This window comes from Etheostoma spectabile, chromosome 18 (assembly GCF_008692095.1).
Source record: "Etheostoma spectabile isolate EspeVRDwgs_2016 chromosome 18, UIUC_Espe_1.0, whole genome shotgun sequence".
Lineage (NCBI taxonomy): Eukaryota > Metazoa > Chordata > Actinopteri > Perciformes > Percidae > Etheostoma > Etheostoma spectabile.
The window spans coordinates 6,564,810-6,589,797 of record NC_045750.1 but is presented as its reverse complement, the minus strand read 5'-3'; the positions used below and the strand labels follow the sequence as shown (position 1 = coordinate 6,589,797).

At 38.0% G+C, this 24,988-nt stretch overlaps 2 protein-coding genes across 12 annotated transcripts in view; one reads left to right on the top strand and one right to left on the bottom strand.

Annotated features, from left to right (window-relative positions):
* aven (apoptosis, caspase activation inhibitor) overlaps positions 1-2,128 on the top strand; it is a 36,767-nt gene extending 34,639 nt beyond the window's left edge. For both annotated transcript variants that reach the window (XM_032542655.1, XM_032542656.1), the window contains exon 7: positions 1,666-2,128. In XM_032542655.1, the coding sequence (XP_032398546.1) occupies positions 1,666-1,817 (152 nt within the window). In that variant the 3' untranslated portion in view covers positions 1,818-2,128. The remainder of the gene's footprint in view (positions 1-1,665) is intronic.
* An 855-nt stretch (positions 2,129-2,983) lies between these two features.
* Positions 2,984-24,988, bottom strand: part of ryr3 (ryanodine receptor 3) — a 125,400-nt gene continuing 103,395 nt past the window's right edge. For 3 of the 10 annotated variants that reach the window (XM_032542632.1, XM_032542636.1, XM_032542639.1), the window contains 33 exons: positions 24,500-24,559; positions 23,517-23,651; positions 23,073-23,185; positions 22,710-22,809; positions 20,703-20,815; positions 20,412-20,463; positions 20,267-20,323; positions 20,030-20,129; positions 19,482-19,561; positions 19,190-19,266; positions 19,028-19,101; positions 16,644-16,658; positions 15,841-15,921; positions 15,606-15,694; positions 15,374-15,502; positions 15,168-15,272; positions 14,949-15,030; positions 13,537-14,822; positions 13,381-13,433; positions 13,138-13,297; positions 12,929-13,015; positions 11,697-11,894; positions 11,440-11,570; positions 10,794-10,836; positions 10,240-10,367; positions 9,896-9,956; positions 9,481-9,627; positions 7,032-7,166; positions 6,444-6,600; positions 6,288-6,352; positions 4,725-4,825; positions 4,584-4,635; positions 2,984-3,242 (listed from right to left, as the gene is read on the bottom strand). In XM_032542632.1, coding sequence (XP_032398523.1) covers positions 3,147-3,242; positions 4,584-4,635; positions 4,725-4,825; positions 6,288-6,352; positions 6,444-6,600; positions 7,032-7,166; positions 9,481-9,627; positions 9,896-9,956; positions 10,240-10,367; positions 10,794-10,836; positions 11,440-11,570; positions 11,697-11,894; positions 12,929-13,015; positions 13,138-13,297; positions 13,381-13,433; positions 13,537-14,822; positions 14,949-15,030; positions 15,168-15,272; positions 15,374-15,502; positions 15,606-15,694; positions 15,841-15,921; positions 16,644-16,658; positions 19,028-19,101; positions 19,190-19,266; positions 19,482-19,561; positions 20,030-20,129; positions 20,267-20,323; positions 20,412-20,463; positions 20,703-20,815; positions 22,710-22,809; positions 23,073-23,185; positions 23,517-23,651; positions 24,500-24,559 — 4,362 coding nt within the window. In that variant the 3' untranslated portion in view covers positions 2,984-3,146. Of the gene's footprint in view, positions 3,243-4,583; positions 4,636-4,724; positions 4,826-6,287; positions 6,353-6,443; positions 6,601-7,031; positions 7,167-9,480; positions 9,628-9,895; positions 9,957-10,239; positions 10,368-10,793; positions 10,837-11,439; positions 11,571-11,696; positions 11,895-12,928; positions 13,016-13,137; positions 13,298-13,380; positions 13,436-13,536; positions 14,823-14,948; positions 15,031-15,167; positions 15,273-15,373; positions 15,503-15,605; positions 15,695-15,840; positions 15,922-16,643; positions 16,659-19,027; positions 19,102-19,189; positions 19,267-19,481; positions 19,562-20,029; positions 20,130-20,266; positions 20,324-20,411; positions 20,464-20,702; positions 20,816-21,828; positions 21,926-22,709; positions 22,810-23,072; positions 23,186-23,516; positions 23,652-24,499; positions 24,560-24,988 lie in introns of all 10 variants that reach the window. The other 7 variants (XM_032542635.1, XM_032542640.1, XM_032542637.1 and 4 more) reach the window with 4 other exon arrangements.

The following is a 24,988-nucleotide window of genomic DNA, read 5'->3' as shown; positions in this document are numbered from 1 at the left end:
ACTAGACTATGAGATTTTGAAACATGACTTTTTAAAAAACCTTTTTATGACATACTATACTATGACTTTTATTATGTTTTGGTAATATTTTTTGACATACCATACTATAACTTTCTGACTTCTTTTCAACATCCTAAACTATGACTCATCACTTTTTCATGACATTATACATTTACTTTTTTAGAATTTGTTTTCAACATACTATTCTATGACTTTTTCTGTGATTTTTTTTTTTTCTTTGACAAACCATACTATAACTTTTATGGACATACTATACATTTACTTTTTTACGACATGCAATACTATGACTTTCGTCACTTTTTTTCGACATACTATACTAAGACCTTTTTACTTTGATGTAGTATACTATGATTTTTTTCTCATTTTTACAACCTATCCTGACTTTCTCATGACATAATATACTATGACTTTTTTATGACAGACTAGGATTTGTTGCTCATTTTTATGACATACTATGACTTTTCTGATATATTTTATGACATACTATGCTATGAGATTTTGAAACATGACTTTTTATGACATACTATGACTTTTATTATGTTTTGGTGATTTTTTTTCGACATACCATACTATAACTTTCTGACTTCTTTTCAACATCCTAAACTATGACTCATCACTTTTTCATGACACTATACATTTACTTTTTTAGAATTTGTTTTCAACATACTAGACTATGACTTTTTTATATTTTTTTTTTTTTGACAAACCATACTATAACTTTTATGGACATACTATACATTTACTTTTTTACGACATGCAATACTATGACTTTCGTCACTTTTTTTTGACATACTATACTAAGACCTTTTTACTTTGATGTAGTATACTATGACTTTTTTCTCATTTTTACAACCTACTATCCTGACTTTCTCATGACATACTAGGATTTGTTTCTCATTTTTATCACATACTATAACTTTTTTTTTTTTATTTTATGACATACTATACTTTGAGATTTTGAAACATGACTTTTTAAAAAACCTTTTTATGACATACTATGACTTTTATTATGTTTTGGTGATTTTTTTGACATACCATACTATAACTTTCTGACTTCTTTTCAACATCTTAAACTATGACTCATCACTTTTTCATGACACTATACATTTACTTTTTTAGAATTTGTTTTCAACATACTATTCTATGACTTTTTCTGTGATTTTTTTTCTTTTTCTTTTTTCTTCGACATACCATAATATAACTTTTATGGACATACTATACATTTACTTACAACCTACTATCCTGACTTTCTCATGACATACTATACTATGACTTTTTCATGACAGACTATGAATTTATTATGACATTAGTTTTTACTTGTTTTGGTCCAATGTTATTGCATTATAGTTGCACATTCATGAAATCTAATAAAGTCAGTAATTATTCCAGGTGCATGTAATGAATTGGTGTAGCGAGTGGTTTGGACACTATAAAACGTTGCAGCCATGCGTAATAACAGCTGTTCTGGTTCTGTTGGAGAATATCACCAAAGAAACACTTTTTTGGAATTGTACTTATTTTTCTGTCCCTCTTTCTGACAGCAGGTCTAATGAGTAATGGAGCTTGTGACCATTTGATTAGTCTTTAAATCACTGTCCACCTTCAGAAATTAAACTTCTCCCACCATGTTCTTTAAATCTGCAGCCGGTATGGAAGTGAAGGACGTGGTACCAGAGGCAATAGAAAAGAAGATTGAGACAAAAGACAAAGTCATTACAACTCCTAAGTCTGCGTCCGTCAGGCAGGAAATGACCGAGGAGGACCTGGAGAACTGGCTCGACAGCATGATCTCCTGACCCCCAAGCACCAAGGAAAGGACTTGACAAACTGGACTTTGGTTTGGAATTCAACCTTGAAAACCAATTATAAAGTGTACATGTTGGACAGATGTTTGTTGAATGTTGGAGTTCCTCTTTCACCTGGGCTCTGCTTTATACTTATTACAACGTTGTGGTCATATGTTTAAAAGACCGTACATGTTTGTGATATTGTGTCCAAATGTACCTGCTGCACAGGTTTCAGATGAAGAATTCTCTGTTCATCATGAAAGTTACACAACACTGTCAGAGGAACTCGGCTGAAATAAAGGGACGGACAGATAGTGAAACGTTGCTTTATTGCGTCTATTACTTTATTAATTTCCTCCCTCTCATCAAAAGAAATGCAGTTTACCAAAGCTACGACATACATATAAATGACCATATAATACCAGTTAACAAAGTTTGTCATGAATAAATCCTTAAACCAGGGTTTTTTGTTTTTGTTTGGCAGCTCTTCTACTGTGCACAGAAGTGCAGGAGGGCAGGACACCACAGCTGAGAAACAAAACCAAACTAAGCAACATTTACACATGATCATCTAGATTTTATACAACAAATGTTTTCTCTTTTTATAATTTAAAAGCCACAAAACTAGCTTGAGCTAAATCTGCTTGTAAGTAATCCAGAGCTAGAGCACTGCTTTTGTCAGGAGGGACAAAAATGATAAATGTATTTTGCATAGTTTCTCATAAGGCACATCGGCACTTGATAAACACCTAAAGTGAGTTGTCTATGGTCCAGAAAGAACCGACTTCTGTAACTCATTTCATCTGACAGATTTGAAAAGGCAGGTCTCACTCAAGTCATATGATGCCAACTGGACCAATAGTGATCAATGCTAGCAGCACACCCATTCAGTATGTTTGGTAATAAGTAACACTAACATCCTGGCGTTAACCTAGAAATTGTGCATATTCAGACATTCAGTTGTCATGCTGTAACCCTTCTTATGTATCAAATGTCTACACATAACACATTGTGCAACAGGTTGGGGTTAAGCAAGTGAAAAGGCAATGTGAGTCAGAATCAAAAGAAGAATTTGCATAAAATAGGCGTTGTGGTAAGTGACTTTTTCGGTAACGAGGAAAAGGACTTGGATGCACAAACCCGAAATGCAAATGTCGTTCTCTCTCTTAAAATTGTTTTGTGTATCAGAATTCACAATGAATGATTATTTTTCTCGACACCATGGCAGCGGAGAAACTCCAGCAGGTGTTTAGGTTCTGTTAACAGGGTGAAGTCCAGTTCAGTGTCTCAGACGGAAAGTAGAGAGGCGTGTTTGGGGGACAACACAAGGCCGGCCCTCTAACCCAACTGGTCCTCATATTGTTTACGGAAGCAGTCTCCAGTAGGGAAGAAGTCCCAGCATCTCTCCTGGTACATCTTCCACACATACGACTCCTGGAGGGGGGGGGCGGGGGGGACAGATCTGATATCAGTTTATGAAGATGTAGAGGGTTTTAAATGTCAAACATGGCTAAAAAAAACATATAGTATGTTATTAAAAGTGAAGTCATAGTATATCATAAACATGGCTAAAAAGTCATAGCATGTTGTAAAAAAGTCAGTATGGTGTGTTATAGATGTGGGAAAAAAGTCATAACATAGAATGTTATAAAAAGTAAAGTCATAGTACAGCATGTCATAAAAATGAGACGTCATAGTATGCCGTAAAAAGGTAATGTATGTCAAAGATGACAAAACATTGTATAGAATGTCATAATGAAAAAAATATCGTATATTGTAAAAAAGCCATAGTATGTCTTCAAAATGTCAAAAAAGAAATTGTATATTATGTAATATAAAAGTTAAAAAAAGTCATAGTATATGTTATAAAAATGAAACCAGTATTTGACTAGTATGTCATAAAAAAGTAAAGTCATAGTATAGTATGCTGTCAAAAAAAGTCATTGTATATTATGTCATCAAAATGAGAAAAAAATCATAGTATAGTATGTCAAAAAAGTAAAAAAAAAAAAAGTCATAATATAGTAGGTCATAAAAAAGTCATAATATAGTAGGTCATAAAAAAGTCATAGTATAGTATGCCGTCAAAAAGTAATGTATGTCATCAAAATTGCAAAAAAAGTCATAGTATAGTATGTCTCAAAATGTCAAAAAAGTAATAAAAGTCATAGTATTGTATGTCATACTACACTATACTGAATATTTGGAAGCTATTTTACAAAAGCAAAAAGCACTTCCACGCCGACTGGGATAGAGTTATTTATCAAAAATGACGAATTGCAGATGCATTCCCAAATCCCACCGGGCCTTGGTTAATACATCAAAGTATCACTTGGAGTAGGACCTAAACTGAATGATCTCTAAGGCCTAGCGTCTTTATTTTCTGCAAAAACACTAATGACTTAATTGTGTTTACAACACCAAAGTGACCAACACTTTTTATTTGATGGTTATTCTGCTAAACTTGTGACATAAAAACAGTGCACACCCAATAAAAAAAAAAAAAACTTAGAATCTTAGGTGCACAACAATAACAAGTTAATATAGAAAAGGCAAAGTATACCCACGCTTTGCTTCTTCCTCCTGCTAAGCTCTACTTATGTAACATAACAGGTGGGTTGATATGTTGCACAAGTAAAACCTACTGAAGTTTCTGTAACCCTCCATTGCTGTTTTAAGGTTGATCAGACGTGAGATCTCACAGAAGAAAATGCTGCAAGGTAAATTACATGAAGTCAAATTTTCCTAACATAGAATTGGAAACTGGTCCCGTACCTGACCCGTGTGTTCCGTCTCGTCCTTGTTGATCAGGTACATCAGGAAGAACCTGCACACAGGTGGAACATGATTGGTGTGAAAAATGTCCACACTGTGAATCAGAAATATTTACGGATTTGGTTGTTTCGCTGCACTCACAGATAGTTAGCTAGGTTGTGCTCTTGTAAGGTGTGGGTTTCAAACCCGTGAGGCGTCCGGTCAAAGTAGTCATTGCCAATGCCGCAGATGAAGCACTTGGTCTGAAAGAGGAATAGGAAGAGTTGTTTTCATTTTAATACAGAAGGTCAACCTATACTGAATACTCTTATCCTCTACTGGAAATAGGTCGATTTCACACCTGTAGTTTTGTTCATTTGGCCGGGAGGAGTAACACATTAGTGCATTTTTAGTTCTAGTTGATGTTTTTTTTTTTTTTACAAAATAATTAAAACTGTAAGCATAAAATCTTAGACGTCAGAGTAGAAGTAACTCATTGAGTTGACAGTTTTGGCAATTGTCATCCTGCATTAGAGCCCGACTGATAAAGGATTTATAAGGCCGATACTGATACGAATATTTGGTTATTTAAAAGTCGGAAATGCCAGGAATATATCGGCCGAAATATATATATATATATATATATATATATATATATATATATTTTAAATCTAGAAACTCGTTACGAAACTTAAACAGATTTCCCTAACATTAGTTATTTGTAGGTATTAATGAGTTCTCACTAAAATAATATGATAATTTGTTTTGTCACAACAGAACAGAGGAACATTAAAATATATTAAAGTTCTGATAAATGAAATGTATAAAAATACAAACTTAAGATATCAAACTTAAAGTCATTTGAACAAAAACACGTGTTGCCACCAGGGACGTTGTAGCGCCTTCTGGTGGACAAACTATGCAACGCCAACACTCATAACAAGGTTGACAGTCTGTTTTTATTTTTTTAAATATTCTTTTATCAGAAAAAAAAATTCCGCCATCATAAATGCCAATACAGATAGATCGGGAAATGCTTAATATGGGCCATTGCTGACTAAGCCCAAATGGGGAATTAAAATGACTGAAAGCATATCATGCTGAATTGGACTGAAACTGATGTGTTTGTCCAACTTCACTTCACATCCGAATGGCCAACAGGTAGGAACGGGACCAAAAAAAGAGGTGTCTTTTACCATTATATTACAGGAGAAAATAGGTACTGTTGTGTCCCACACTTTTAAAGAGGACAACAAACACAACACACTGACGTTTGAATTCCTCTTCCCTTTTTGATTATAAGTCAAAGTCCCCACACTCCCTTAACGTAGGACACACGTATGTGGAACCATGGTTACCAAATTATTTCCACTCATTCTTAGTTTGTTGTTTTTAGGATCACTTTCTTGATTTTATTAAACAATATTAAAATCACATACAGTATCTACTATAATAAAATCTAATTTACACAATAAACAAACCAGAATCTTTCTCCAAGTGATCCCAAATCTTCCTTTTTCAGGACCTTGTTTATTTTCCCCAGAGTTTGATTGACAGCTTTCACACCAGCCCAAAGGAAACCACACCAACACTAAACCAGCTATGTTCGGTATGAAAGCTCCCTTAGTATCAATATTTTCTTCCACGTCTGTACATTAGCATATGACTAAATGAAAAGAACTTTGTGGCTGACATGTTTCCTCCTCCCATCCACACAGCTCTTACCTCCATGTCCTCCTTCACCTGCTCCTGCTGGTCTCTCAGCTCACCAAAGGCATCAATGATCAAACCTGAAGGAAACAGTTGGCCATGGAACAAGCATTTTTAGTGGCATTTATGCTTTAGGAGGATGAACACCGATAAACAGAAAAGATGGTGTACCCTGAATGATGGCCAGCAGGATGACAATGACGAAGAAGAAGAAAGTGATGTCAAACAGGATGCGGTAGAGCTCATAGGGGTCTCCAGCTGGGTCCTCCAACTCGTCTCCAATACCACCTCCAGCTCTCACACCCACGTACATGTGGAACAAATAGCACTGCCAAGAGAAAAACAGGAAAGAACAGTAACTCACAGCTATACTTTTTCAGATTAAAAGTATTACGTTGCATCTCATTGTGTGTTCTTAATTTTTTTTTAAAACAACGATATACCGTGCACTAAATGTGGCTAAGGATTTCAGTGTGTGACTATAAATAAAAAGCATGAAACATAAAGAATGGCCTTAATACGCTGTCGTAGGTTTGTGATGTTTTTGATTTGCAAAAGGTGTGCATGATTATAGTTTTGAAAATGAATCCTATACACAGCTCACTACCTGCTTTCACACCAAGATGAAACATTAAAAATAAAAGCTTTGTCAAATCCAAACATGTGCCCTTGCTGAATGCTGCAGCATTGGAAAGCTATTTTCTATTATCACAATTCTTTCCTAAATAAATATAAATAGTCGAAGGTAGCCAGGCATACCGTCATCATATCGTCACACTTCATGTCAGGCTCGTCTTCATCCTCGCTCTTATTGTAGAACTTTCTGAAGAAGTTGAAGGCCACCACAGTGTAGAGATAGACAACCACTGCCAGCAGACCCACAGTCAGCACGAGCTACAAGGAGAAAAAGTCAATAATAATAATAATAATATTCTGAAATACAGAACTCACATGTATTGGTACATCATTCATTTGACCTTTGATTATTCCCAGTGCCAATTTTAGCTGAGAGTTGAGGTGGCACCAGCGCCTTTTCTTGATTAAATGTAGATTTTGAGAGTAATCTTTGTTGGTTTTGACTGAATCAACATCAGGAGCACAAAATAACTGCAATATTTTCCAGACATCTAGAGCTGAATTTAGGATCTCAGGGTGGCTTTCATCAGTTCAGTGAATCAAATTCACGGCATTACCGAACTTCTTCATGCCCCACCGGGGATCTGCAATTTACCCGCTTGTTGTTCTGCATTAATATTGGCATGTTGCCCGTTGCATTTACTATCAGAAAGAAAAAAAGGGGGATAGAAAATAATAAAACCTTGAGAGAATCTAAATGTTTTCAACCTATTCCTCCATTGTTTTCTCTATATATTTATCCATTTCTTTTAAATTGAATGCATTTATAAAACACCTTTCTCCCTAACAGGACAAAGCACTACAATTTTTCAACTCTCATTCATCCATTCACACACACATTCTACACCAGTAGTGGCGCAGCTGGCATGTACAGCGCTGGGCATCCTGCTCCTGCCCATCGGGAGCAACCTTGCCAATCTTGTGATTAAAGGATGATGCGCTCTACCTCCAAAGCCGGGCTTTTAGCTGTCTATTAATATTTCTCCGTTTATCAATAACAATATAGCTAATTATTTGAGCTGTTTATGCATAACCTTTAGCGACCTATTTCAGTCATGCATAACCTTTAGGTAACTGTTCAGACTTCCCAGCTTACCGTACTAAATCATACTGATCTTATCTTTAATTTGTCTGATGAATGAATAAAGAAACTAGATACAAGTTATCTATATCGCAAAAACCTTTTTTTTAACATCAAATATGGTCACTTCACAGTTTCTCACAATAACCCTGTTTGATAAAGTGTGTATGACTCCTACTACTTACTGGTCACAAGAAATTTCTCAAAAACAAAAGATTTTCTTGAGGAAGTTATGCCACTTATCCAACAGGCAAACAGCAAGTCCTGTTGCCCTTTACTTTTATTCATTAATTTATTTCTAGATATCCTGTGAGCTGGAGGACTGTTCATATACATACAGTTTCTAGTTCAAAGCTCCGTCCATTTTTCCAAATGCTAATTTCTTGATTGATTATCTTGGCGTTAAATTTGAATCACGATGCTAGTTGTTTTGTCCCTATTAGTTTATAGTTTATTTGAACATTTATAGTTTTTGAACATAAAAAAACAAAAACAAAAAAAACAACAACATTAAAATAAAAGATTTATATACATGCATTCCTGCATACATATAATTAGAATGACATATAAATAGGAAGAAGTTGATAAACAACTTATCATGTCCGACCCCCTTTCTCTACTTTCATCCTTTAGTAAATCTTATTCTTCAGTTATTTACACATTGTTATTTACACATCATAGACACAGATGCATACATACACAAACACGTATAAACCCTTTTTTTTTTTCTTCCTTCCCTTTCTTCTACTTTCTATACCATCTATCTATAGCAGATTACATAACACAGCCATACTAGACTTAGTATATAGACATGCTAGTATGTAGATATATTTGCATATGGACATACCAGCATATAAACATACCAGTATATGGACGTATCGGTATATAAATATATTAGTATATAGACATACCAGCATATAAATGCCAAAAACCACACAGTCTACTACAATACCATCACTTTAACTCCTTTTTGTATCCCTTTAATATATTAATTTTAAATAATCTCTTGAAATTGCTCATTGTTATAGATGATTTCATCTCTTCACTGCAGCTGTTCCATAAAGTAACTCCTTTAGTTGTGATGCAGTGATATTTAGCAATTGTTCTTATAGGTTTCGTTTTATATACAAATATTCCTCTTAAATGATGTTTGCTCTCTCTTCCTATAATCTACCACAGACCACATGTACTGTGCATGCAGATTATTTTCAGAAACTTAATCTCAATGTAAAATGAGGGCCTAAAATAACAGAATTTGTCCACATTCTTCTAAACTTGTTACAGTTCAAAACCCCATAAACATTTCCTCAATTGTATGGCTAATTCTAGTTCTGAGTAGCAGCTCTGAAAAAGGAAAGTTGTACGAAAAAACTGCTCTGTGAAATGAGCGTGCGTGTGTGTGTGGTGTGTGTGTGTGGGGGGGGGGGGGGGGGGGTGGTTATTGATCTTCTTATCTGTACTCTGGCTCCCTCTGCTGGTTGAACTAAGTACCTGCTTGCCGTTGTGAGTGACAGAAGACAGGATAGTGCGAAGGGTCTTGAAGCCCATCGCAATGTCCAGCAAATGGGCAGCAAAGAAGAAGTTGTTGAAGTGTCCAAAAACGGACATGGTGGCGTACCAGATCAGATACAGAAAGTACTGCAGAAAAAGTGACAAATGATGGAATAAAAATGTCATTATTTTGCATATTTGTATATCTGCCCTTTAGCAAGTACAAATATCATTGTAGAGTTTGGAGTGTTGTGACTCATTTTTTTAAAAACAATGTCTTGCATTACAGAATAACCTTAATAACCGAAACCGTGATCACAATTTAAACATTTGTATAGCTCCTTTAAGTTTTTTCACTTCATTTCTCCCACAGTGCTGTGAATACAAAGTTCTTTCAGTAGCAAAATAAACTTACATTGTCAGTCAGAACCACGCCCATTTTCCAGATGTGGTACTTTGTATCAATGGAGCTTAGCCTGCCAACGAGAACACAAACTGTTCATTCACAGTAATGGCATTGCCCTACTGGATTATTTAAGATTAGGGATTTACTTTTATTTCAGAACCAATCCAACCACATCGGTTTATAGGCACTTGTCATTTAATGCTTTCAGGCCTAAGTGGCTCGACAAAGCGGCCAGGGTTTTGACTCCGACCTGCGGCCCTTTGCTGCATGTGATTCCTCCTCATGTCTTTATCTGTCCTATAAAATATTTTTTTGGTGGTTGTAAATTGAGAAAACAATAGTGTAGTTCTCACCAGGAGAGCAGGGAAGCTTCCTTCTCTACAGTCTCCACTGTTGGGTCAAAGTCCAGAGCACTCTTATCCAGACCTAAGAGCTCAGCGATGCGTTCAGCTCCATACAGGTCTCCGTATTTGTTGATCACCTAAACATTCAGAGGTAGGACAGCAGAGATCAGATCGGTCACTTGACATCTAACTGAGAAGTCTAAAGTCTGTTTTAAAGACGATGCAGCACAGCGGGTCTTCCCAGAAAAAGCTTAATTTTAAACTTATCTCAGAGAATGTACAACACATGCCGATACATACTGCATTAACACTGCATTACATCAACAATTTTCTAAAATGGATTCTTGCAATAAAATCTTAATCTGGACATTAAAATTATAAACAACCCTGGATATCTCACTAGGAATCCAACCGATACAATATTATTACATATCTAGTTTTTATTATTATCTTTTACATTTGTGTCCGGTTGATCAACTGTCACTACTTTTAGATTTGAGGGCTCCTAATAACACACTTTACAGTATTGTAACTTTTACCTGAAATTCTCTAATAACACTCACCTTGCGCTTGATAAACTTGTCCCAGTAGTTGTTGGGGAAAGACCTGTTAAAGGAAATAGAGGTGAGACTCAGCGAACAAATAGTTTCATTAGAGTGACCTATTAGAGAAGCTTTAATTATATATGTTGTTTGTTTGAAAATGAAAAATATCCAGGTAAAAACTGGTGCAGTTTTTTGACCCTCAAGTGTTAACAGAATAATTGTTTATTCTATAACATGTCAGTGTAAATAAGGACAAATGCCCACACACTTAGTTAAATGTTGTGTGCTGTGGTTCTGGACATGTTTTTCTGCCTAAACAATGTTTAAAAAAATATATATATATTACGTTTATAATAATATGAGAATGGGAATGGGAACCTACAAATGTTTGACATTTTTTTTTGATGAATTACTTAAAATGATTAATTAATTAATACTCTGAACTTTCTCATGCTGATCACCAAGGTGGGAGACAGATAAAAATAGATTTTTATGACACTGATGGATATTAGAACAAGCAGGATTAGGTGGTCATCGTCAGTATGTGTGTGTTGGTGAGGAAAAAATGAATCTTATTTTCTTCACAAAAACAAGTTGTTAAATGAATCACATAAATCATAAAGAGGATCCAGATTTCAGACTAATGTTAAGGCCAGTGTCCTACGGGGTGTTGATGACGAGGCGATCCCACTGGCCCTTGATGTCATCGTCAGACGGCTGTTCAGTGATGTAGAGACCGTCAAATTCAAGCTTCCTGGCAATCTCCTTCTCTCTCTTGAACACCACTAGAGGAACCTAGAGGCAAAATATTAACAATGGGTGACTAAAACTGTAATTTACACAATGGGATCATCTGCAGAGAAATGATTCCCAGCTCAGTGAAGTCTGTTGAAGCAGTAATGGTTTAATGAATATACCTACCTTCAGACAGTAGTACCCGACCAGACAGACGAGTGAGATGACAGTGTGAAATACAGCCAGGAAGCGCAGCGTTGGTAACATGTAGCCGGTGCTCTCCTGCAGGCTAAATTCATCCATGTCAAAGAGTGTGTTCTCATCATCCTCCTCTTCCCCATCCCAGGTGGTTTCCTCATCAATTTCTTCATCAGGTTCAGTGACCTAAAGAGCAAATAGTACATACAACATATACAGTACAATGAATAACCTGTCATTTGCCTTTTTCCCCCACTACACATTTCTGACATATGTGTATCATTTTGGTTTTACTCTTTGTCCTTCAGTTTCCCTAAAATGATTGTTGGGAATGTTAGTAGATCATTACATTGAAAGGGATAGGTTTAGTATTCCCCCACCACAGCGTGGGAATGAACAGAAAAAAACAAAAAACATTTCAGGTGGCTAAATCAGACTGCTTAAGCTTCACATTGGCTACTGCTGATCTTATGAAGGCATTTTTGTATGAAATGATGATAGTCAAAAAGTTGGCATTGAATTTCTGGTCTTGTACAGCTGATTGTGTTAAGACAACATTAAGAGAGGTTTGGCTTCTTTTGTTGAATGAAAAATTGGTTTTGATGAAACACAAGTTGGAGAAACTGATGAAACAATCATAACTTAAAAAGAAACACTAAATGTTTAGGCTATGCCACTATATTTTGTATATACAGCATACACTGATATTTTCATACCTAAAATAACTGTACCGCATCACACAAATTTTGAATTGACGTCAAACTGGTGAGCAAGGTTGATAATTTTGGTGTGGGTGGGTGTGTGTGTGCATAAGAAATATCTCAATATTACAATATGGTCATCTAACATCTCACATATAAAAAGATATGGGAATATATCACATATTTGATACGTTGTTCACCCCTTGCTATGGTCATGGTCATGGTCATCTACATGTTTTCATAGGAATTTTCAACGTGAGTGGATTTAAGTTGAGTGCCAGAAATACATCTTACAACAATATTTTAATCATGTCATCTTGTTGCACCCTCAGCTTTTAAAATTGTTCAATAGCATGTTTAATTGCTTAATTAGCATTTTTTATCTCAATGCTTGCACCTTTAACTCCTACAGTAGTGGAAGAACACACACATTGCTTTGCAGTTTATTTATTTCATTTGTTTTCTGAATATTCTGTTAAAATTTGCACTGAATATGGATGGGAACTTGACTTGAGCTACCTTGTAGAAGAGAAGGATGAAGTTGATGGCAAAACACACAAACAGAGCCAGGAAACGCAGTGTGTAGAAGTTACGAGCCAGGTAGTTCTGTAGGGAAAAGCTTTAATTAGTGGCGAGACAAACTGCAGATTTGAGTGATGGACCAAAAATATTGAAGAAAAACATTATGAAACTATTTAAAAGAAAAAATAAATAGTGTGAGAGCTTACCACAATCTTGGTCATTAAGACTTCCAGACCAGCAACGATACTCAACATGAAGGCGGGTGTTGCCCCTTTAGTCTGACTCAATCTGGTCTTGGGCTTCTCCTCCGCCACTGGCTCCTTGGCCTCCTCCTTTGGCTTGTCCTCCTTCTCCTGGTTCTCTTTGCTGTATTCAAAACAGTTATTTTGATTTTGTATGATGATCTCTCTCTCTCTCTCTTAATTTTACTCGCTCTTAATTTTACTCACTCTGCTTTCTCTGGTTCGTTCTCAGGGGTTACAGCAGGCTTGGCAGCAGCTTTCTGCAAGAGAAGTAATACATGGGCTGAGAGTTTCAGTGGAGGTGATAAGGGTAAGCAGGTATCTTCAGGGTTTTAAATCATTAATTTAATTGTGAATGCAAACCTTCTTTTGATCAGTAGTGGACGTCTCTGCACTCAACTCGGAAACATCTCCCAGGCCAAGCTCAAGATGCTTTCCTCCTTCCTTCTTGGGATTGGACAGCATCTCCAACATTGCATCCACCTCTGCCAGGTCGCCTACTGGTGATATGGTGTCATCTAAGCTTCCTGTTGACTCTATGGCCTCCACTTTCTCTCCTTCAATTACATCTCCGTGGATACCAAACTGGGTTGGGTCAGGCATGTTTCCGAGGATATCTGTCACCTTTATGTTCTTGGCCCCCTCAACCAGGCCACCACCAAACATGGAGGACCAGATGACGTGGAAGAACCCAAAGATGAGGCCGTAGATTCCCTTGAAAAAGCCGGTGAAAAGCATCCAGAAGAAGGAGAAAAAGCTGGTGATAATCTCCTTGATGCTCAGCTTCTTGATTTTCTTGAATTGCTTGCGCACATTTTTAACTGTAAAGATTTGGCAGACATGGCCAATCTTCTTCTTGACTGAGCGGCATGCGGTTGTGAAGGCTGAGGCCGACTCCAGGGCGCCCTCTTCCTCTCCAACCACCTCATCCATGACACCGTGTGCTTCTTCCTCTTCCTCCTCCTCAGGTTGTTCACCCACATCTGGCTCAGAAATCTGTGAGGCTAGCTGCATCTCAAAAATTGTGTCCTCGCAGAAATTCACAAACATCTCCATCTTCTCGCTCTCCGTGCCTTCATTGACCACATCAAAGATGAACTGACGCTTGGACTCTTTCACCTGCGGCTTCTCCCACTGCTCACGGCTCGACTCGCTGATCTCAAAGTACACCCTCTCAATGCGCTTTGCGCTGCCCATGATTTCAATACGGCCCAGATAAGGCTCAAAGTAGCTAAGTACGCTCTCTGCCAAGTCTAAGAAGGTGGTGAGTCTGGAGTCATGTGGCATGTGTTCAGACAGGTTGGTCAACAGCACTGCTATGTTGAAGCCAATATCTTTGGCCGGCTCGTGGAACCGCTCCACAAACTCTTTGTAACTGAACATGTCATTCTCATCGGCCTCTGCACACGAGAGCAGGAATTCAATCTCAGACTGGCTGTACTGCATCTGGCTCTCCATTGACTTCTGGAACTCCTTCTTTGAAATAATTCCTTTACACTCAGGGTCATACTCTCTGAAGCTGTCAGAGGACGTCAGGTCTTTTAGTTTAAGGAAAATATCAAAGAACTTAAGGATCACCTCCACATTGTTAGAAGACTCCACCAGAGTGTCAACCATCTGCTTTCCAATTGTTCCATTCACCACATTACCTAGTACATAAAGATGATGCATTATATACTATAGGACTTGTAATGAAAGGCATTACAAATATTTTGAGAGACAGATTTTAAGTCATGTCATTTCTTTGACAGTGAATAACAGCTTCATACTCTTACCCTCTAGCAGAGACAGCAACATGACAACCATGTCCTTCTGTAAATCCATCAGCTCCTTCAACAGCTCAATCTGACTGGCGTCCTACAAGAAGATTAAAGTATTTTTGTTAAAGCTTTGCTCTAGAAGAGTTTTCCCAAAGCAAGAACAGAACTGTTTAGACTCTGTATGTTCACCTATCTCAGCAATGTACAAGTAGAAGAAATTAAGGTTTATTGTACCTGAGACAGCTTCATTTGCATGTTGGCAAATACATGCAAGAAGCCCACAACTGCATCCCACAGTCTGCTGTGAGCTAAACTCTGCTGGTTCCCAATACACGGGCCCTGTAGAAAATAGATAGGGTGGGGGGAGACACCCATCATTAAATATTTGATGAAAGCAATTCCAGGATTTAACAGTGTTGTCTGAGGGATCATTTTGTTACCTGAATATACTCAGTCAGTGAGTTGAATATCTGCTTGGCAACATATAATGCTTTAGAGAAGTTTAATTTTCCAGTCTCATCAATGACGTCTTTGCCAGAGTAGTACCAGTAGAAGTCACTGATAGACTCCTAGAGACATTGGTAGACAGTGAAAATGGTAGTGCATGTATTAGTAAAGGCTGAAAGGTAATAGGGTGTAGATGTTGTGGCTTTATATTTGTGTTTTACACACCTGAAGACGGAGCAGATAGTCCACAGTGCTGATAATGATGTTGACTGTGGTAGTGTTTCCAGTTTGAGTTCTCAAAAAGTTTTGAAAATCTGATAAAAGAAAGACATATTTTCTTATCCCTGTCCTTTCCACTTTGCCTTGTGGTGCAGTGCCGAAACAAGTTATACAAACATTGCTCTATTTTTTTTTAAATAAAAAATGCATGACTTTAAAATGAACAAAAGTGCAACCTCACCTCCATTGTGCCCCTCGCACAGAAGTTGCAAAAACCGGAAGAGATCTTTAGTGAACTCATCATTCTGTAGCACCTTGGAACCTTAGAAGAAAATGCAACTGTGAACCTACACAAAGTAACTCATTTATCCAACATTAAAAGGTCTAATATGAGGCAAGCAGGACAGGTTTCATGTTTGAAACATGTTTGAAGACCAGTGCCTTTAGATTGCAGGTTCAAAACTGCATCCAAAGTGCATTTTGTAAAGATGCTCTTTATTAAAATAACAGTGAAACACTAGGATATTTCCATAAGCTGGAGGAAGCCTGAAAACTTTCACATGTAGGCTGGGATTGGGCATGATGAAGCACTTTCAAAATCAACCAGATAATCCAGTTAAAACAAAATGAGCACAAATCCATTTCTGTGAGCATATAAAACCATGTGAAAGCCAGCTTTGTGAAAAATGCCCAAAATCCAAAGCAAGACAAAGCTTTGCTTAGGCTGTGGAAGAGTCTACAAACTTTCAGTCAAACCCTTCAGAGGGAGCACTAGTACAACAAATTGGAGCATAAGTAATAGGATTTGCATTAGTAAATGTTAACATGAAGGGAATGGGAACAAATAACACACAAAAGGACAGGCAATGTATTCTTCAAAGTCCAATTTCTGTGTACACTCTGCATGCACAGTATGTCCATACAGACATCTGAGGGATGAAGAGGCTGAGTAACAATAAAGCAGTGAGTATGGACCACAAATATGGAGAAGACATTCAGGGTGGAAGCATAGCCATATCAGGATGATCTAAATGTGCTATTTACCCCGCTGAGTGTGGACTGCCATCGATGTTTTTTTTAATTTAAATGACAGGAAGGAGAAACACAATACACGAAGACATAAGCAAAAAGAGAGGACATTGAGTTACAATACAAAGAATTATGAATAGATCGTTGAAGTCATGCAGTTAAAAATAATAATATAGACAAGGGGAAAATCATAGGCCTTAGTTGTGTCTATGTTGTATCCAACTAGATGAGTACCAAATAAGAAAAACATTAGTCAAGGTGAAAGTTTCATAACAGTCAACGAGACATAAGTAGTGAATTGTTAAACACAGAACTCGGTGGAAATGTTTAGCAGAGGACTTAATGATGAAAAGACGCACATAGTTTGATGTAAAAAGCGTCAAGTGAGGAGTGTTTGTTTTTTAAGTTGGAGAGAGATTTGTTTTAATGCTGGACCATGTCCTCCAAGACAAGTTTTGCACTGTTAACAGACACTCACAGACCTCTGCTCTGAAATAACAGGATACATTCATAAAACAAAGGTTAACAGAAATTGAGGTAATACTTGTACTTAGTCCCATCCTACATATTACACAATCCCATAATATATTTAAAATTCACGCCTGCTTGTTTTGCTGCAAAAGACGTAAAATACAACACATTTCAACTTCAGTGACTGCAAGACTGTAGCACACACAGCAAACAATTTGTGTTTATCAAAATTCACATTGATAGCAACGTGATTTTGATTGTGTCATTGTGATGGCCGCACTAGCAGCCACACAGGGACACAACTCACGGGGGTAACTCTTTCAGTCAAGTCAACTCTTTCAAGGTCAGTTTCAGTTTCCCCCAGAGCCCAGATTAGAGAAATCAACAGAGCATGATGATATTGAACATTTCCTTATAACATTTGAGAGGATTGCAGCAGCATGTCGGTGTCCTAGGTCTGACTGGCTTTTGCTCCTCATTCCTGGTGAAAGTCCCAAGGAGCTGTATGTAAGACTGAAGGAGCATTATGGGAAGTGGATCTATACAAAAGGTAAAACTGTTAAAGCCATTGATGAAATTATAATCTTGGAGTAGTATTTGTGGATGCTATCTCCTGAGCTGCAGGTATGGATCAGGGAACATGATCCCTCAACGGCTGCGACACTGGCTGATGTGTTTGTGGTTGCAAGAAGGAAAGGACAACCGTGGACCTACTCCACCTGGAAGGCTACAAAAGACACAATAGACATCCTCAATACCATCAGAGGGCAACACCAGGTGTGGGCAAGGCTCCCCTGAGGGAGAACCAGCCAACAAATACCCAAAGGTCTAGTAAAGTGCCTATTTGCTACCTGTGCGGTAAAGCTCTAAAGGCCCTAATTGACTTTGGCAGTGATCAGACCCTGGTGCACAGGCAGTTTGTACCAGCTAATGTTATTCGCAACCTTGAAACCATTCCCATCTGCTGTGTACATTGTGATAAGAAACCTTACCCCCCTGCTGATGTTTACAATGAAGTGTAAGGATAACCCTACCTATTGAACATTGGAGTTGCTGACAACCTTCCTTTGCCAGTAGTGCTTGGTAGTGACCTGCCAGTCTTATTTGATTTGTTGAACCAACCTCAAAGTTGCCGTAACCAGAGCCTGGACCAAGCTGGTAGATGAGCCCTCTGTTACTCTCAGTGCCCTGCCTTTTTATGATGCAGACCTGTATGTGACGGCCGCACTAGCAGCCACACATGGAAACAACAACTCACATTGGTAAGTCTCTTGTTTTGAGCACATTATACAAAATAAATGACTGGACACACACTTTAGTTCTAAAAACAGTTCATTTAGTTATTTGACTTAGTTTTCTATTTGGGTGCACATCTTTAGTTAACTTTGTCAATTTAGCTAATTTCAAGTTCATTATCTTTGTTAAGTTACATTCTGTAAAATGAATACCTTTCTTTTTGAGTTGAGTCTATGTCTGTTTGGTCCAGTGTATGCTAAGGTTATGTTATCTGAGTTAAGTTGCACTTAGTTGAACTCTTTTATGGGCCCAGAACTTCCTGTTTTCTGTAAAAAAAAAAAAATTGTAAATTAAAACCTATATAACCTATATAACTTAAAGACTCCTCATGCCTGCCAGCTTGGTCCCTCACAGTCATCCACAAGGGCCATACAGACATGACAACTTAGGAACTAGCATTTGTTGACAGCTCTGACACTGAGGTTATACCGTTGCATGGTTCAGCATTAGTGGTATTAGTGAAGGGAAAATTATTAGATTTTTGTTTTGTAATCAAGAGTAAAGTAGGATGCTTTAACAGCAGGTATCTACTTAACTTCAAGAGAAACTTGTGTCAGGAATGTGATGCTTAGAAGACAAGGGAAAACAGGTTGAATCCAACTGCCCATCTAATAAGACATCTCTTAACTTACTTGAACCCTCCTCCGTCACCATGCCAAGTCCTTCTGCTTTGTTTTGCCTCTCAAATGCATTCAAGTCCAAGACACTAGGGGAAGAAAAAATAAAAAGTAAAATAGAAGCCCTTAATGTCAACACAGAAGTTCCTTTTTGCAGTACAGCTAATATAACGGTACCTGCAAGATTGCATCAGTCCTGAGAGACTCTTGAAAAAGCCTGCATCTCTTTTCTCTTTCAGGTAATCAAGCATTTTCTGGGATAGGAGATGAAATGCATAAAATAATATAAATAAATAAATATAAATATAAATAGAGTATCCTACTGTCAAAACAAGTGCTCCTGCAGTGTTGTTTCATAATATATTATGTGTATATACATATGTTGATGGAAGAACGAAAGAATAACAATGATATCGTTAATAGGACATATAGATGAATATAGTTGGATATTTGAGCTGAATAATCTGACCTGCTGAACTTGCACATTGCCTCCATTTAAGATGGAGATTCCCAGTTTGAGGGTGCAGGATACCATGGGGCCCAGTCGACCTGATGAAAAAAAGAGTAGTGTAGGATAAAAGCTGAAAGTCAACAACGTGGAGGACAGAAGCAGGTTTGACGGATAACGAAGGCTAAATCGCTGCAGCAGATCAGACCAGTCTGTGAAAAAAGTGTGTTGATATGGAAAGGTTACATTAGAGGGTATCAAAACATGAATTGTTTTTAGATTAAAGGTTGGCCTTTTAGGGTTGGTGTTTTGCATTAAAATGCCCTTAATAGTAGTCATTGTTGTTTAAGGCAGGGTGATCCACTTAATGTTTGAATTTATATTTAGGCCTTAAAATGTGGGTGGTAGTAGCCAAGGAGAACCTACATGTCAGTGGATTACACAAGTGGTTGAAATGTCAAATAAAAGGCCAATGAAAATGCTTGTAAAACAGCAGAAAGGTTACAGAATAATTTCTTTTAAACTGCCATCAACTTGTTGAGCCACAGAAACGTTTAGCTTATCCTCACCTTTGCTAGCACTGATCATCTGCAGCACCATCTCTGCAGCCCCACGGGCATGCAGCCTCGCCTGCTGATACAGGATTTTCTGCTTTTCCATCTCTTTTTCCTGAGGAGCAACAAACATTTTATTGTGAATTCCTTGCAGGTTACAGACATAAAACGTTTTGGTAAACAGTAAGATAGAGACAGTAAAAGTCTGACAGAGCCATTGTTAAGAGGATCTCTGCCTTAATGAGAGCATACCTCAAAAGTCTTTTCTTTCCCTTCCTCCTCTTCTTCCTCCTCATCCTCTGCACAGCTCTAAAACACAAAGGTCAACATTCAGAGCTCATCTTTCAAGTTATTAACTCACGTCTTACCAGATTTATTTATACATGAAAATAACAACCTTTGCCATCATGTCTGCATACGCAATATACAAAGGATCTTCTTCCAAGTGACTGAAACGGAAGGAAGTCAAGTCAAAAGTCATCAGTATCAAAACAAGTATCATATATGTGAATTGCCATTTGTTGTACTACATGATACAACTAATTACTAAGGAAATTATTCATTGACAATAAAAAGCTAAAAAGGCATAATTTAATAAACCAAAACCATGTGTTTTTTCTACTAATTTTGCCTGCCATAAAAAAACGTGGGACAAAATCTGAAATAATTTCAAGTCTCAGTCTCTCACCTTCTCTCTGTCAGAGCATTGTGGCTAAAGTGGAGGATAAGTTGGTGGAGAGGGTCTGGCTGGATCTCAGTCACCTCCTCTTCCTCCTCCTCCACAATTTTCATCGGGGTTTTCTGCAAAAGTCCACAGGTTTGAAAGGTTAGCTCTGCCCAAGTCTGTCTGATCACTAATCATCCATCTCTTTTTTTATATTTTCACAAACTTACTGACAATTTTACACAATTTTTGAAAACACTAAGATGAGTCAGTAACATTCAACTAGCACTGGCATGCAGATGAGTTCTGGTCATGTCCTGGTTATCTGTGGAAAGGACAGGGTGAGGAAGTTAAGAGTGGAATGTTGAACAACGTTGGAACAAGTATTCAAATACATGCATGTTACAGCAAACAGATGCAAGCAGCAAGCCATTTGGTGATATGACTTTGCATATGAAGAATGACCCTGACATTATAGTAGCCTGCCAAAGAAGGAATCAGAACTACACAAATCTCCACGACTTTAAACTAATCTGACAGATTTGTAGAATAAAACTGACAATAAAAATAATCTGCCCAACAAGAAGCAACTAAGGCTGAACTTTACTTTTATTCAATGGCACAGTTTTAGTGTCTTGATGAATTTGCTGCACATCAGCGTACAAAGCTCTAATATGAAATGTGATCTTCACATGACTACGCGAGCATGCCACTGACGTCACGGTCACAGAATGTACTGTAACGTTACCTTCACACGCACACTACAGACTTACAGAGTACAGCGAACAGACAACTGATGGGTTGGATCCAGATCTGACAGCCAAACAGCTAGTGACTACTAGTGAAAGGCCCTCCTTACCACTGCTGTCAGAAAGGCATAGCCTGCTTTTTTAGAGCTGTGAGCGCCGGAGCTGGCCCTGTGTCTCCTGAGTTGGTCATGCAGCCTTTGACCCCTGACGGATCTCTGTTTGAAGGGTTTTGCACGCCTAGAGCGGGGGCCGCCCCTGGGTGCTTTGGGCGAGGTCCCCACCCGGGCACGCTCCCAAGGCTCGACGGGCGCGGAGCTAAAGAAGCATTCGGCAGACAGGACTGGCAGAGGGGTGCCAACGCAGGGCACACGGGGCAAGGGCAAGGCGAGCCCAGTACTTACTGCCAGATCCTGAACTAGCTTCTCCTCAAAGGAGTACTCCTCTGCCTCTATCCAAAGTCTCTGATAGGCCGGGATGAAGAAGTTGATAGCGCGATGCCTGGGAAGGGGGGAGGTGGAGAGGAATGGAGGGGAGTGGGGAGGGAGGTACAGTGGCATTAGGGTGGGTTCTGGTGAGTTTTTGGAGGAGACAGGAAGGAGAGATGTAAGGGGAGGAAGGGGTTACAGGAAGTGCATTTCAGGCAGGGTGGTGATTGGTCAATGTGGGACCCACTGGCTCTTCTGACTGGTCACATTTGATCTCTAAAATAATGGTAGTTACTTCCATCAGGTTGTAAAATTCATTAGAAGGAGCATGCACACTTTAGGGGAGATATGCAGTTTTCCAACAAATCGGTGCATTTCTTGCAGTTATTAGAGTACATCACATCATTTCCTAATAAAGATGCACAGATGTGTTGTAAAACTGCACAACATTTGGAAAAATATCAGATGAAAAACAAATCTTTAAATCATAAGAAAAATAATATGAAACAACTTTTATACTGTATATTACTGTAACCAAGCAAACTTTTGTAAACCTCGTAGCCAACTAATGAAAGTCAAAATTGTATTCAATATATTTCTTTCTGTCTTTCTTCTTCTCTCCTTTCTTCATTCCTTCCTTCAGGGTACACCTGAAATGAGACAAGGCCTGCAGCTCGCAGTGTGTTTCCACTTTCCAAATAAGTTTGTTTCAGTCAATTCTTGGGCTCATTCTAGCTGACCAATCAGAATCAACAGTGAAGAAAAAAATTGGTTGCTAGGCAGAGATCAGTCCATAGCCTGGTGGATGAAGGGGGGGGTTGAACAGATGAAGCATTCGCCCTGTGGTTTCACTTTACCGTCAGCAGGGAGAACAGGCGATCAAAGCTGGAGGCTTTGAATGCCCTTTCCAGCCAAACCTCCCGATAGCCATTCAGGAAGTAATTATTATTTTTGTATCTGAGGGAGGATGAGGTAGTGTTATGCAAGAAAACAACACAGAGGAGAGAATGTCGTTAGGGAGGTGATGAGGGGTTTAAGTGGGCACACAATCAAGAAAAGAAATGCCCCAACCACCTCCTATGACTACTTGGTGATTGCTTGTTATGTACAGTTAGATTGAGACAAAGCAATGTTTTACTTGTTTTTTTTTTAATAGGCCATGTCAATATTTCATTATTGACATTGTAAATCAGTTCCACAGCGGCGTAAAAGAGAATCACCTTGGTAGATTGTAGAGTGGAGCCATGCGGAAACAAGCCACCACAGCACGCTTACGCTGTTTGGACAGCAGCTTATGCATCACACACTTCTTATTTCTCAGAGGCAGCTCCACCTGAGGGACAAAGAAACAACTGCAGTAAAACGCCAAGTGGGAAATGTAGTGACAACAAAGATGATATGATATGTGCCTTGTACTGTATTATGTTGCGTTATTGATCCAACCAACGATTATCTTCATTATCAATTCATCCGTTACTGTTTCAAGTGATTTAAATAGAAAAAAAAATACAGAAAAACAGCAAGTTCTTGAGTGAGTAGATACCCAAGTATATATATCTGTGATCTACTTTTAAGGCTGAAGAATAATATTCTATTTGCTTATCTTTTATGTCCTGTGATGTTGACTTGTGAGTAGAAATAAAAGGTAGGAACTGTGTTTCTACCTGATCCAGGTAAAAGACTGCAGCTGAGATGCTCTGCACCCGGTCCACTGTGTCTTCTGAGTTTGCAGGCTCCTCGCTCTTTACAACCACGTCCTTGTACAGGTTCAGCTGCCACTGAACTGCTGGGTCATCAGACTATGACGCAATAACAGACATCAATAAATAAACAGCAGCCTTATACTAATGCTACAAACCCCAATTCCAAGGAAGTTGGGACCTTGTATGAAACATATGCATATGAATACAATGATTTGCAAATCCTTTTTAACATATATTCAATTGAATACACAACAAAGACAAGATATTTAATGTTTAAACTGATAAACTTTGTTTTTTTTGCAAATATTCTCTTCTTTTATACATGCACTCTTTTACTACAAAGCCACGCTGTTGTAATACAGAATGTGGCTTACCATTGTCTTGCTGAAATAAGCAAGAACATCCCTGAAAAAGACATTGCTTGGATAGCAGCAAATGTTGCTCCAAAACCTGTATGTACCGTAGCTGTAGAGACAAACTGTGTTAACTGACAATGGTGCTTACGCTGTTGTTCACAAAGTTGTGAACCTCGCCCTATCCTTGCTTGTGAACGACCGAGTCTTATGGGGATGTTCATTTTATAACTAATCATGACCAATTAACTTGTTCACCTGCAGAATGTTTAAAACAGACTGTTTTAGCATTCCTCAACTGTCACTTTTTGTTGCCCCTATCCCAGCTTTTTGGGAATGTGTTGCAGGTATCAAATTATAACTGAGTGAATATTTGCAAAAAAAACAAAGTTTAGCAATTTGAACATTAAATATCTTGTATTTGTAATAAGTTCATTTGAATATAGGTTGAAAGAATATGCAAATCATTGGATTCTGTTTTTATTTACGTTTTACACAATGTCCCAACTTCATTGGAATTGGGCTTTGTACTTAAAACTGCTCTTGCTGCTAGAATTATTTTAATTATAACCATGCAAAACATCATCTCACCTTGTCCAGAAGATGGTAATTCTGACGCAAGTGCTCCTTCACCTCATCATCTGTGTCTTTCTATGAAGGGTATTCATAACAGACAAAAAAAATGCAATGCAGTGTTAATAAAGTATTTCTTATATTTTAAAAGTAAGTAGCCAGGGTGTTTATTTGTATTTTAAGTCACATTGGAAAAGTATTCGTTATTCAATAAATACTGAATGTCTACTGCACCGAAGAAGACATTTGTAAAATGTAATGTTACACCTTCTGGATAACGCCTAACACAATGAATAAAGGTTGTCTGTAATGTAAAGAAAAACCATACGGACTGCTGTGACTTAAAGTGGCTATTTGTAACTTTTGGTTTTGTGTTGATTCTAGCCGTCACAATTTTTACCACACCTGCTGACACACCTGATGTCTTTACAGTGCTGTATTACCCAATGTATATTACTGAGTTAGCATTATCGGGAGGTCACATAGTTGCGATGAATGTTTTGCCTA